Source organism: Salvelinus fontinalis, chromosome 4 (genome assembly GCF_029448725.1).
Source record: "Salvelinus fontinalis isolate EN_2023a chromosome 4, ASM2944872v1, whole genome shotgun sequence".
Taxonomy (NCBI): domain Eukaryota; kingdom Metazoa; phylum Chordata; class Actinopteri; order Salmoniformes; family Salmonidae; genus Salvelinus; species Salvelinus fontinalis.
The window spans coordinates 10,333,276-10,348,256 of record NC_074668.1 but is presented as its reverse complement, the minus strand read 5'-3'; the positions used below and the strand labels follow the sequence as shown (position 1 = coordinate 10,348,256).

The 14,981-nt window shown below is 44.0% G+C and overlaps 1 protein-coding gene across 2 annotated transcripts in view; it reads left to right on the top strand.

The window, feature by feature from the left end:
* Positions 1-13,088, top strand: part of LOC129853067 (glutamate receptor ionotropic, delta-2) — a 691,695-nt gene extending 678,607 nt beyond the window's left edge. The window contains exons 15-17 of one of the 2 annotated variants that reach the window (XR_008759076.1): positions 2,779-3,019; positions 10,079-10,155; positions 12,530-12,617. Coding sequence is in view for 1 of the 2 variants with exons in the window: in XM_055918729.1 (XP_055774704.1) it covers positions 2,779-3,019; positions 12,530-12,958 (670 nt within the window). In the remaining variant the exon portion in view is untranslated. Of the gene's footprint in view, positions 1-2,778; positions 3,020-10,078; positions 10,156-12,529 lie in introns of both variants that reach the window. The other variant, XM_055918729.1, reaches the window with a different exon arrangement.
* The last annotated feature ends 1,893 nt before the right edge of the window (positions 13,089-14,981 follow it).

Sequence of the window (14,981 nt, the reverse complement as noted above, 5' to 3'; positions counted from 1 at the left end):
CCGTCCCTGTAGCCCATCTGGCCATGTGTGCTATCTGTTCTAAATCGAGAGGATAAAATAGTGTCTATAATAGAAAAGTACACTACCGTTCAAAAGTTTGGGGTCACTTAGAAATGTTGTTTTTGAAAGAAAAGCACATTTGTTGTCCATTAAAATAACATCAAATTGATCAGAAATACACTGTAGACATTGTTAATGTATAAATGACTATTGTAGCTGGAAGAGGCTGATTTTTTATGGTATATCTATATAGGCGTACAGAGGCCTATTATCAGCAACCATCACTCCTGTGTTTCAATGGCACGTTGTGTTAGCTAATCCAAGTTTATAATTTAAAAGGCTAACTGATCATTAGAAAATCCTTTTGCAATTATGTTAGCATGAGTTTCAGAAGAAAGGTCCTTGTTTCTGGCCATTTTGAGCCTGTTATCGAACCCACAAATGCTGATGCTCCAGATACTTGTCATGATTGTTGGAGTAAATGGACCAAGGCGCAGCGTGCGTTCCACATGTTTATTAGATGAAACTCACAAAAAAAATAATAAAGAGTAACGCAATGTGAAGCAAATGCAGTGCTCACAGGCACTACACAAAAACAAGCTCCCACAAAAACCCAGTGGGAAAAGGCTGCCTAAATATGATCCCCAATCAGAGACAACGATAAACAGCTGCCTCTGATTAGGAACCATACCAGGCCAACATAGAAAAACAAAAACACCTAGATAGGAACACCCCCCTAGTCACACCCCGACCTAACCAAAATAGAGAATAGAAAAGGCTCTCTTTTGGTCAGAGCGTGACAATACTCAGCTATTCTAAAGAAGGACAGTTGTATTGCTTCTTTAATCAGAACAACAGTTTTCAGCTGGGCTAACATAATTGCAAAAGGGTTTTCTAACAATCAGTCAGCCTTTTAAAATTATAAACTTGGATTAGCTAACACAACATGTCACAGGAGTGATGGTTGCAGATAATGGGCCTCTGTATGGCTAAGTAGATATTCCATAAAAAATTCAGCTGTTTCCCGCTACAATAGTCATTTACAACATCTACGCTGTATTTCTGATCAATTTGATGTTTTTACATTTATTTAACTAGATAAGTCAGTTAAGAAAAAATTCTTATTTTCAATGATGGCCTAGGAATAGGGGGTTAACTGCCGTGTTCAGATGTGGAACGACAGATTTTTACCTTGTCAGCTCAGGGATTTGATCTTGCAAACTTTCGGGTTACAAGTCCAATGCTCTAACCACTAGGCTACCTGCCGCCCCTGTTATTTTAATGGACAAAAAAATGGCTTTTCTTTCAAAAACAAGGACAGTTCTAAGTGACCCCAAACTTTTGAACGGTAGTGTTTATGTTATTGAAATAAAACGTGCTCCTCTGTGACATTATTAATTTGCCAATTATGTAAACTACTGTTTCAATACATTTGCATTTTAGATAGATAGGGAGCATTTTGACATGCTGTACTTAGTAGGGGCACAGTCAAAGATAAGCATTGTCATTCAAGTCACTTGTGTGGGTACGTGGTGGTGCATGTGTGTTTGCAGTTAATTTTGTTTCCTGCAATACCGCAAATCAAACCTCTGAAATACAACACCGTAAATCAGGGTTGTCAAACTCATTCCACAGAGAACCGAGTGTCTGCATGTTTTTGTTTTATTCCTTTCAATTAAGCCCTAGACAACCAGGTGAGGGGATTTCCTTACTAATTAGTGACCTTAATTCATCAATCAGGTACAAGGGAGGAGTAAAAACCCGTGAAAGATGAGTTTAATACGTGATGTAAGAGGCCACCAGTTAACTTTTACTGTTTTTTAGTGGATGTGATAAATAATTTCCTTTATCTGGACAGCATAATATAATTACAGCAAAGTACTTACACTCTGCTACAAAACATGTTCATATTTCTTAGAATTACTTTGACAGGCTAATACAGCTGTCACTCTGTGGCACCGTTATCTGGCCAATATCGCCCTCTAGTGTTGGAGGACCATTTTCACAACTGCAGAGAATCAGGGAATCATCTCAATTGTATTTTTTTTATTCCTCATGTCCTCTCCTCCTGTTTTTTTTCCCCTCCTCTGACCTCTTCTAATGCGTTTAGAGAAGGATGCAAGGAATCAAGGAAACGTAATTAAGATTCAACCATCAGATCATCATGGAATGTGAACGACACGAATCATGCTCAGTGGATTCCTTTGAATAAAAACAACCATCTTTTAGTTTAGCCGTATATGTACAGTGCCTCGTGAAAAGTCCATCAATGACAAAAACAAATGGCAATTTTGACAAAAACATTGGATATATGTTGCTCTAAGAGTTGGTAGAAGCTTCTTCAAAATGACTCACAGATGTAATGGCTGCCAAATGTGCTTCCACCAAGAAGGAACTCTGGGGTGTAAAGATATATGCAATCGAGACATCATCTTTTTAAATCTTTTTTATTCATGTTTATTAACTTGGAACATTTTCTATAATTTGTCTTTCACTTTGAAAATGTTGAGTAGGTTGTGTAGATCAGTAATTTACTTCCTTTTGAGATTTAACACAGCGAAAGGGGTGTGTAGACTTTCCCTAGCGGCTGTATATGGCTCTGAGTCTCAGCTACTTACTACACCCTGAAGAAAATGTGATGCGGTCCAATCTGAATGTGATTTCCTGTTCCTGTATACACCTACAGACAATACCAAAGATCTGTCCTCAATTAGTGTGTGTGTGTGTGTGCGTGTGCGCGTGCGTGTGTGTGTCCGTGTCCGTGTGTGTGTATTTCAGGATCCTGGAGCTGCAGCAGAACGGGGACATGGACATCCTGAAACTGAAGTGGTGGCCCCGGGACAGCCCGTGTGACCTGTACTCAGCGGTGCACACCAAACACCGCGGCAGCGCCCTGGACATCCACAGCTTCGCCGGCGTGTTCTGCGTGCTAGCGGCCGGAGTGGTGCTCTCCTGTGTCATCGCCATGGTGGAGACCTGGTGGACTAGGAGGAAGGGCTCACGAGTCCCCTCCAAGGAGGTGAGGAGCTGGGGGAGGCCGGGTGGTTGTGTTGTGTGGGCTGGGTCTGGAGGTCTGGGTAACACTTGACTTGAACACTCTGTTTTACGGCTGTGGCTGTATGTCATGTCTACTGTACATGGTGTCAGCGTCATGATGTCACAGATGTTTGTACGTAGTCAGGAGAGCTTTTTAAATTGTCAGTCAAGTGGTCTGTCCCTTGCTGTGGTGTTCAAGCTATCCACGGCCGGCTGAATGGACGGCTAATAAACAAATGTCTCATTTGGTGTTTGATTAAAATTTCATACAAAGTGAAACTCTGGCACACTCCAGTGTTTTTCCCCTCTTTGCCACTGGAACAACATACGGTGTGAGAACAAACCTCTTCAATTTAACTGACATCTGTTGCTGGGACTGCACATGACATAGGACACTTCCCAATGTGCGTCGCAAATGACACCCTACTACTTTTGACCAGGGCACATAGGGTGTCCCATAGGTCACTGGTCAAAAGTAGTGCACTATATAGGGAATAGGGTGTCATTTGGGATGCAAACAAACGGTAGTATATGATGTGAGTGGGTTTGGGTGAAGTGTCACCGGTTTCAAGTGTATTTGTAAAATGAATACAAGGAAAGGGACCTCACACAAGCTATACTGAAACAGAAGGACTAGAATGGGTCAAGGCTAACAAACAGGCACTTTTTTTCCCCTCAAGGCCCTCAAATAATGGTCATTCTGCTCAGAAATCCCGATTTCGACAGATCCACTTGGCTAAAGACGGACCAGCCCATATGACATTGGCCCGAACTGCCTTTTGGTCAGTCCGATTCTGGCCAGAGAAATCAATTCAGACTCTCAGAAAACATTCTCTCTCTCTCTCTCTCTCTCTCTCTCTCTCTCTCTCTCTCTCTCTCTCTCTCTCTCTCTCTCTCTCTCTCTCTCTCTCTCTCTCTCTCTCTCTCTCTCTCTCTCTCTCTCTCCTCTCTCTCTCTCTCTCTCTCTCTCTCTCTCTCTCTCTCTCTCTCTTTCTCTCTCTCTCTCTCTCTCTCTCTCACATATATATATATAAATCTCTTATTCCACTTGTGCCCCTAATGAGCAGGTAGGAATAGCCAAGGTGTTTTAATCACTTCTAGACCCGTGAAAAGTGGTTCTGGAAATGATTGGCCCAGCGTTTGGATGCCTGTGAAATCCTACACAGCAAAGCGGATATGAAATGTACTAACGAGCTAAGTGTAATGCAATTATGGAAAATAAATATTATCAATGCCCAGTTTAGTGTTAATTAGTCATGTATTAGTTACAATCACAAATGAAATCATGCCATGGAGTGGCACTGAATTAGGATAATGTTATAGCAAATGCATTTTGTAAATATAGCTGCGAGTGGCAATGAACAGGGTTCACAGATTGACAGAAAGGAAACTAGATCAGTTGGATAACGAAGCAAGCCCTCTATAATGTAGGAACTATCTTTCTTTATGTGCGATCAGTGAAAGCATTACCATGTTGATTTAAATCTCACTTGGTGCCCTCCACATTAGCATTCCAAAATACTTCAATACACTCTCACAGCTGTAATACGCTGATTGTGAAAGCGGCAGAAAACCACTTTTCACTACGTTCAGACCACATAATAGGGCAACAATATGTGATTATACAGATATACTAATCACAATATTTCACATTGTTCGTCTGCATAATTTAAATCTAACATTCATTTGCAGGAGACACAGTCCACTTGGTCAATAGTTATTGCTCTAGTATCCTATGGGGCCACTGGTGCCAATGACATCTATAGTGCCACCAACTGGTCTGGTGAAGTCATCTAAGGTTGAAGTGACTTTATATTCACACAGCTTCGAAGGACATACTGTATACATAAGCTTTACATACCACATGTCATTTCCCTGTGTCCGTCGGTTCCCGGCTCCCTATGAGCTCCTGAGTCTAGAAGCAGTCTAGTTTACGCGTTAACTAGCGTTGTCAATTAGCAATTCGCTAGCTAAGTTGAGTTGTTTGACAAGAAGAGGAGATGACTTAAACCCAGCAGCATGCTAGCAAGCCCTCCTCTGTGACTATGTTACTGAGGTATGTTAGATTTGTCTTTTCATTTTAAGTTAAAAGTCATTGAAGTTGACTTGTTACTACTGGTTTCAGATCCGAGGTGAGCGAAACTGTCCGCCATGTTGTGTGTTTTGGCAAGGACTCGGAATGACGTTACGCACCCAAGAAGCCTCAACCAATCACCCGATGAATATTAAGGGCCGTGTCCGCTGTGAAAGCCTAATAAAGGAAAGTCATTCTGAGAGTGGTGGTCAGTTTACCACTAATATGATAGTTTTACTCCACTGAAATATATATTTTTAATTTCCCATGTTGAGAGTAATTTATGAAATCCATTACGTTGTAGCAGTGGGCTACTGGTCAGAATTGACCCTAATAGGTTAGTTAATGTTGTCTGATTAAAGCAATCTGACAAGTATGAAAAGGTATTAGTTGTGGGTTAGTCATGCAGAGATCCCTCTCAACCCCCCTATCAAGCCACAACCAACCATACACCACCCCTTCCACCTCCTCTCCCTTCTCCTCTCCTCTCCCTTCTCCTCTCTCCTCCCTTCTCCTCTCCTCCCTTCTCCTCTCCTCCCTTCTCCTCTCCTCTCTCCTCCCTTCTCCTCTCCTCCCTTCTCCTCTCCTCCCTTCTCCTCTCCTCTCTCTTCCCTTCTCCTCTCCTCCCTTCTCCTCTCCTCCCTTCTCCTCTCCTCCCTTCTCCTCTCCTCTCTCCTCCCTTCTCCTCTCCTCCCTTCTCCTCTCCTCCCTTCTCCTCTCCTCTCTCCTCCCTTCTCCTCTCCTCTCTCCTCCCTTCTCCTCTCCTCCCTTCTCCTCCTTTCTCCTCTCCTCTCTCCTCCCTTCTCCTCTCCTCTCTCCTCCCTTCTCCTCTCCTCTCTCCTCCCTTCTCCTCTCCTCTCTCCTCCCTTCTCCTCTCCTCTCTCCTCCCTTCTCCTCTCCTCTCACCTCCCTTCTCCTCTCCTCTCTCCTCCCTTCTCCTCTCCTCCCTTCTCCTCTCTCCTCCCTTCTCCTCTCCTCCCTTCTCCTCTCCTCTCTCCTCCCTTCTCCTCTCCTCTCTCCTCCCTTCTCCTCTCCTCCCTTCTCCTCTCCTCTCTCCTCCCTTCTCCTCTCCTCTCTCCTCCCTTCTCCTCTCTCCTCCCTTCTCCTCTCCTCTTCTCTCCACTCTAGTTTTCTCTCCTCCCCCCTCCACACTCCTTCCCTCCCCCTCTCAGCTGGTGTCTGTGTGTTGTGTTCTGACTGGGTCCCGACATCAGAGCCATGCCCCAGGAAGCCGCGTGCTCAACAGAATGCCCGTTTCATCTCTTCAGCTTGACAATAATGAAGGCTTTTGATCAGGGCAGCGAGGCCTGTGTTGTCTCAGCTCTGTTCCCCATCATAGCACCCTCCCCAGCCCTCTACCCTCTACTTACGACCCCATGCACTCACAGCAGCTTTAATGTGTCAGATTGACCAGTGAGCCTATCTGCCAGTGGTCCTGGACAAAGAAGCCCAGCGTGCACCCTGCCATCTTTCTTAACTTTCAATACAGCGACCCTGATTGACCGGTGTGTCTGTGACTGGGGTTCAAGGTCTTTGCAATGGAGAGCATTGAGAATTCAATGTGATTATCCAATCACTTCATTTAGCACTCAAATAGTCCTATCAGAATTGACACTGTAAAAAAAATATTTATATATTTGCATGCCTTTGATTTGAAAAAATTAATTGAGTTTAAAGCTGGAAGTTTGTTGTGATCTGTTGCGAGCCCTCAGCCTCTTTTGAATATTGAACTGATTTGGCATATAATTCACATAGAACTGATTTGGCATATAATTCACATAGAACTGATTTGGCATATAATTCACATAGAACTGATTTGGCATATAATTCACATAGAACTGGATATTGAGTGCTGCATTAAACGTCTTGCAATATACCATTGATGGAATCCAAGGGTTCTAGCAGTGGCCTAATGCTGCCCTGGTCAACGTAGTAGTGACCTCTACACTTCACCCTGCCTGTGGCCCATGTTGATGCTGGTGACCGTGGTTACAGACCGTGGTTACAGTCGGCGGGGTGTTGGTGGTGAGGTCACATCCTGCTGGGCCCAGTGCAGTGTGTCAAAGTGACCCAGTGTGTCTGTAGGGACTACTACCTTTTCCTCATTAGGATTGGTTGTTCCCTCGCCTCCTCCTTTGCGTCCTAAATGGCACCTTATTTCATGTATAGTGCACTACTTTTGACCAGGACTTGAACCCATAGTGCTCTGGTCAAAAGTAGTGCACTATGTAAGGAATAGGGCGCCATTTTGGACGTGGACATAGTATACATGCTCCCTTGCTCTCTCATACAGACAAAAAAAAGTATTATGTAGTATTATGATATCAATCCTGTTCGGTTTGTGGCAATTAAGCTAGTGTTCTTCTTCGAGGGAAAATAATCCAACCCTCTCTCAAGGTATATACAATGTAATTCAATGAACTTTGTCCCCTTTGTTGCCTAATATGCATAATGCCTCAATGATTTCCAATTCATATTTTCCTTTATGTTTCACAATCAGAAAAATGAGTCACTTAATAATCCAATAATAATGATAATCATAATAATGTATTATTACGCTCTATGGGAACAAAACACACACACACACACACTATCCTACATGTTTCATTTTCACCTGTCCTCTTTCACACACACGGTCCACACAGCTCCCACTGAGCTCCAACCCAAAGCCACGTTAGCTGCCTGGGGACGAGTTGTGTTTGTGCCTCTGTCCTCCTCCTGGTACATACTGCACATCCCAATATTCTAGAGGTCTGTCTCTGTCGAGGCCTCTGCTTCTATGTGATCACTGTCAGTGTTTCTGTGTTGCATATCTGTGTTGTGTTGTGTTGTTTGATGTGATGTGTGATGTGTTGTGCTTTGTAATGATTAACACTGTGATGAGCTCTCCATGTGATGTATAGAGTTCAGTAGAGTTCAGTAGAGTTAGTTCTCTACTACTGGTCACGGATTTCAGTCTCACTCCAATGAGGATTAACTGAACTCTACCCAAGCAGAAATAGGATTTGGGTATTGGGGGGGGGGGGGGGGGGGGGGGTGGTCTCTTAAATGAAAGCCTTTCAATGCTTCAATGTTGCATGATTAATTTCCAAACCAATCAGATTTACAGATCCATTTGGACATATCCAGCAGATACAGTGCATTAGGAAAGTATTCAGACCCCTTGACTTTTTCCACATTTTGTAATATTACAGCCTTATTCTAAAACTGATTCAATTTAAATTGAATACAAATTCTCCTCATCAATATACACACAATACCCCATAATGACAAAACGAAAACAGGTTTTTAGACATTTTGAAAATAAAAACAGAAATATCTTATTTACATAAGTATTCAGACCCTTTGCTATGACACTAGAAATTGAGCTCAGGTGCATCCTGTTTCCATTGATCGTCCTAGAGATGTTTCTACAACTGGATTGGAGTCCACCTGTGGTAAATTCAATTGATTGGACATGATTTGGAAAGGCACACACCTGTCTATATGAGGTCCCATGTTGACAGTGCATGTCAGAGCAAAAATCAAGCCATGAGGTCAAAGGAATTGTCCATAGAACTCTGAGACAGGATTGTGTCGAGGCACAGATCTGGGGAAGGGTACCAAAACATTTCTGCAGCATTGAAGGTCCCCAAGAACACAGTGGCCTGCGTCATTCTTAAATGGAAGAAGTTTGGAACCACCTAGACTCTTCCTAGAGCTGGCCGCCCAGCCCAACTGAGCAGGGCCTTGGTCAGGGAGGTGACCAAGAACCCGATGGTCACTCTGAAAGAGCTCCAGAGTTCCTCTATGGAGATGGGAGAACCAGAAGGACAACCATCTCTGCAGCACTCCACCAATCAGGCTTTTATGGTAGAGCGGCCAGATGGAAGCCACTCCTCAGTAAAAGGCACATGACAGCCTGCTTAGAATTTGTCAAAAGGCACCTAAAGCCTCTCAGACCATGATAAACAAGATTCTCTGGTCTAATGAAACCAATATCTAATTATTTGGCCTGAATGCCAAGCGTCATGTCTGGAGGAAACCTGGCACCATCCCTACAGTGAAGCAAGGTGGTGGCAGCATCATGCTGTGGGGATGTTTTTCAGCTGCAGGGACTGGGACACTAGTTAGGATCGAGGGAAAGATGAATGGAGCAAAGTACAGAGAGATCCTTAATGAAACCTGCTCCAGAGCACTCAGGACCTCAGACTGGGGCAAAGGTTCACCTTCCAACAGGACAACGACCCTAATCACACAGCCAAGAAAACGAAGGAGTGGCTTCGGGACAAGTCTTTGAATGTCCTTGAATGGCCCAGCCAGAGCCCAGACTTGAACCCAATCGAACATCTCTGGGGAGACCTGAAAATAGCTGTGCTGCGATGCTCCCCATCCAACCTGACAGAGCTTGAGAGAATCTGCAGAGACTAATAGGAGAAACTCCCCAAATACAGGTGTGCCAAGCTTGTAGAGTCATACCCAAGAAGACTCAAATCTTTAATTGCTGCCAAAAGTGCTTCAACAAAGTACTGATTAAAGACCCTGAATACTTATGTAAAGTGATATTTCTTATTGTATACATTTGCACAAATTTGCAATTTGTTTTTGCTTTGCCATTATTGTGTAGATTGATGAAGAAAAATTCATAAGTTTTAGAAAGAAGCTGTAACGTAACAAAATGTGGCAAAAATCAAGGGTTCTGAATACTTTCCGAATGCACTGTACGATTTTTCACGTCAATGTTGAGATAGGTTCCTTGCTCATAGACACAACAGTATTAATGTACCACAGATGTTGATGTCACTTGGGGACATTTGGGTGGTGGGTGGCGACTATGTCTGGCTTTTACGGGAGTGTGGCTATAGGGGGACACTACACACAATGGACGGCCACTTTGTTGACGATGCTGAGCACAAGATGTTTGATCATGTTTGATTTACTGTCCCTGATGGCTGAAAGCTTTCATTCCCTTGTTGTTTTGTTTTGTAGATAAGTACACTGTGTTGAGGGTAAAGCGGGCGAGGGAGAGCAATACAAAATGCCATTTTTACATCTCACCCTTCCAGGTATATCTTCGAAGGCTCCTCCTCGAACATACAAAACCCCACTGAGTGTGTGTGTGTGTGTGTGCTGACTGTGCTGTTTCTTCTACTCATCCTGGCCTCCAAAACAATCCCCCCTTCACCCTCCCATCTGCCCGCTCTCATCCTCTGTATGTCTGTCCGTCTGTCTGTCTGTCTGTCTTGTCTGTCCCTCTCTCTCTGACCTACGCACAAACACACACACACACACAGACACAGGCCGATGGCACTTCCGCCAGGCAACCTGAACCATGCCCCCACCAACATGACACCCCCAACGACATCCCCCTCACCACTCTCAGGACCGCCCCCTCTACCCATTACGCCCAGTCACCCGCATGCTGTGACATTCCACGTGCCTTGATCATCCAACACACGTTCGAACCCAATAATGACCCCTCCCAACTCACCCCCAAAATGAGAATGACCACATTCACTGCCCCTCCTGCCACCTCCAGGTTATACCCATGACGGGGCCTTTAAGTACAAACCCATACGGAGAGTCTTGTTAGGGGAATCCCGAAACATTCAGTTGTCGAAAACAACTCAGATTGTCATATTTATTGCTTTATGATAACAACAAAACTTTGGCATTGATGACATTTTCTATTCACGGGCACTGCCTGTCGATAAATGAATAATGATGCTTTCCCTTCACCAGAGGGCTTTTACCATACTCTTTCTGACCAGGGCAGAATCTGGTTTAGGGTTCAGTCATGTAATGAGCTATGATGCCTTCCCTCCACTAGAGGGCGTGTAACAGGTTAACAGGTGTATGCCATGCATATTTGGCTGAAGACCACGGTATGGATCTGTACAGTCAAATTCAAATGACTGAAGGTGTAGCCACTCAAACATGAACGAATTCTCCCCTAAATGAGCCCTTCACATCGGTCTGATTGAAACAGAGGTTAATTTCTTAGACTAACTTACATGTATTAACCCTGTTTTATATTTAGCTTTGTGTTGCTACACAGAACCCTCTTCTGTTGATCCAAAAACAGGCTGTTTCTCTCGCCGTACGGAAGTTACCCGTAAGGTAACCTGACTCTCGCAGTCAACAATGACTGTTCTCTCTCACCATCCCCTCCCTCGCTCCTATACGTTCAAACCCCCCCCCCCCCCCCCCCCCCCCCCCTTGCTCCCGGGTTTGTGGTGTGACTAGGTCCCCACAAACAGCACCTTCTCCTGCCCCCTCCCCCTCTAAGACGAAGAGGGTAACTGTGGTCCCTTCTGCCCCCTGAATCGCATCTGGGGCAAGACCCCCCTCCACGCCGCATGGTCAGTAGCTCTCTTTGACTCTGTCTGTACCCCTCACCAGGGATGCCCTCTCTCAAAATAGAGGAAGAATGTGTGTTCCCCACCTCCAACCCACAGTACCCCAATCCCTGTACCCCCACAATGGACACAATCATCTCACAAGCTGAGCCACTTTCCTTTCAGCACAAGCTGAGCCACCCATCTCTAAGTGTGACCATCCCAAAGATGTTGACCAATCATTTTATTTGGATGTAGTAGTGCTATTTATATGTCTGTATCAACAATCTTTTGACAAATACATTTTTTGTTCAATATAAATATCTGGGGGAAATGGGTAAACCCTTTCCCCTCTAAAAAAAAATACTCAATTCACAAAACAGATCATTGAATAAATGTAGCTACCTTGCACTTGAACTATTAATCAGATACAACCATACCATCCTCATTATACAACCATACCATTCTCATTATACAACCATACCAAGCTCATTATAAAACCATACCATCCTGATTATACAACCATACCATCCTCATTATTCAACCATACCATCCTCCTTATAAAACCATACAATCCTCATTATAAAACCATACCATCCTGATTATACAACCATACCATCCTCATTATTCAACCATACCATCCTCCTTATAAAACCATACCAACCTCATTATAAAACCATACCATCCTGATTATACAACCATACCATCCTCATTATTCAACCATACCATCCTCCTTATAAAACCATACAATCCTCATTATACAACCATATCAACCTCATTATACAACCATACCATCCTCATTATACAACCATACCATCCTCATTATACAACCATACCATCCTCATTATACAACCATATCAACCTCATTATACAACCATACCATCCTCCTTGACACTCCTTTTTTCTTTGGCCATGCACTCTCACCTCTTCTCTCACCTCACCGTTCGTTCACTCCACTGTGTCTTCCCCATCCTCCTCCTCTTCCCCATCCTCTTTCTCTTCCTCCTCCTCCACATTTATCCTCACTCTCCTTTGACCCTGTCCTCCGCCTCCTCTCTCTTTTTCTCTGACCCCCCACCCCCTTCCCCTCCCCCCCACGCAGGACGATAAGGAGATCGACTTGGAGCACCTTCACCGCCGGGTTAACAGCCTGTGCACAGAGGACGACAGCCCCCACAAGCAGTTCTCCACCTCCTCTATTGACCTGACGCCCCTGGACATGGACTCTATGCCGGCTGCCCGGCAGGCCCTGGAACAGATCAGCGACTTCCGCAACACGCACATCACCACCACCACCTTCATCCCCGAGCAGATCCAGACCCTCAGCCGCAGCCTGTCCACCAAGGCCCAACAGGGCTTCGCCTTCGGTCCCGTGCAGGACCACCGGACTGGGGGAACCTTCAGGCAGAGAGCCCCCAACGGTGGCTTCTTCCGCAGTCCCATCAAGACAATGTCCTCCATACCCTACCAGCCCACTCCCCAGCCTAACTTCAGCTACGGCAACGACCCCGATCGGGGTACGTCCATATGAGGCGAGGAGGAGTAGGCCACATAGTGAGAGAGATGTAAACAAATACACTCACAAAGCTCTATGTACATAGGAATTTTTTCAGTTCTGTTTTTTTTGTTTATGGGGGGGGGGGGGGCTTTGCTTTTGTTCAGTGGAGTGGGGGTGGGTGGGTGGGTTTGGTCGTCCTGCTGAAACCTGTTGGTGAGAGGAAGTGGGGACTTGATTGTCATCGTTCTCGTGGTTTTCAGGGGATTTTGGGGTGTGTGACAGGGATCTGTTATCTCTTTTTCGTTCCATGTCATTTATGGACTGCTTTTCTGAAGAAGCATATGACTCCTATGGACACAACAAGGAGAGTATGTTTTTTTTAATAACAGAAAACACTTGTCTGTCTGTTCTTGAGACCCACAAATCGGCAATTACCCAATGCTCATTTGGTGGATATTCTTGTCTTTGCCTTTCACCTTACGGGACTTCATCCCATTCAGTTCTTTGGTGTTGCTCATCAATGCCTGTGCTCCAAATCTGAAATCTGCCCAAAAATGGGTGACCATTGGCTCAGCTACCCTGCATACTGAGACCTTACCATCTGAGCTCTGGAAACGCTCTGCCATTTTGGTGCATGTAAGACTATCAATTCCACTGCACTCACTGCACCAGTGCCCACAGACCTGTGTTTGATTGTATGTCGTTTGGAAATTCTTTCTAACCTGTACTGTGCTGTCTATTTCAAGGTGAGAGCCTCAACCTCTAAACGGACATTTCTTGAGAGACGCATAGAGGCACAAAAAGGACTGAAAATAACTGAGATAAAAGACAACAGAAAAATGACTTTAAAAGCAGCAAAAGCTATTATATGTATTTTATTGAATTTGTTTTGAAAATACATTTTAATGCGTGGAATGTGTTTGGTCAGAAAGTAAAACAAAAAAAAACATTGTTCTGAGCGGTCTACTTGTGTTCTCAGCCAATTCTGAAAACCGCTAAATGAGTGCTATAGTCTTACTCTGGTTTGCGTCATAAATCATATTCAAGTTGTTTTCCACCTTATTTGTAGTTCTGCCAGGGCTCAGTCCGAAAAAAGACACATTTCTGTGCGATCGTGTCACTCTCCAGTCCTCTAATTGACTGTTGTAAGGGCAAACAGTTGGGCTCAGATTGAGGAGAAGCCCTTTCCGATAACATCCTCAGCACAAGCCTTATCAGTACAGGCTGGCTTCTCCTCGCCAGTCTCCTGTTTCAATAGGATTTTTTGCCATTGGAACTGTAGAGCTGATGGCAGCCATTGGAACTGTAGAGCTGATGGCAGCCATTGGAACTGTAGAGCTGATGGCAGCCATTGGAACTGTAGAGCTGATGGCAGCCATTTTGAAAGATCTTTCTATTTTATTTCTTAAATGTTAAGGCTACTGTTTATCTAAGGTTTTTAAAGTGCCAATTGTTTAGACGAGACCATTAAGGTGAGGTTTGGAGGGAGGGGGTCAATAAAATAATAATGTGAAGGGAAAAGAGGAACCAAACCGTTTCACTAACGCTGTATTAATATTTAATAATGTTAGTTGTTTAGAATGAGCTTTCAGTTTGTTATCTTAAGACTAAACCGCAAATGTTGTGCGTAGAGAACAGAAGCAGTGTTTGATGCAAGCCTTCTAGATGTTCTTTTCTTAAGCTGCAGTACGGCTATCGAATGACAATAGGACACAGACAACATTTAAAGAAGTTTTATTTAGTATAAATGACAGAGACATTATGAAATGTGTATATTTTACATGTTGACGCTATTTTTGTTTAATAAAAATAATATATCATATGAGCCTTGAGTTAGCAGTCACCCTACGCGTTTGGTTTCCCCCCCCACTTCCAGAACACACAGAAGCTTTCTCTTGTCATTTTGAGTTCATTTTGATTTGCTGGCTAATAACAGAGGAGGCAAGATCTTAAAAAGAAGCATGCACAACTTGCTATGCCCGTAACATGTTTTATTTCATACATAGGAGGTACAGGATTACTTGATCATGTTCAACTGATTATAGTGTACAGTATT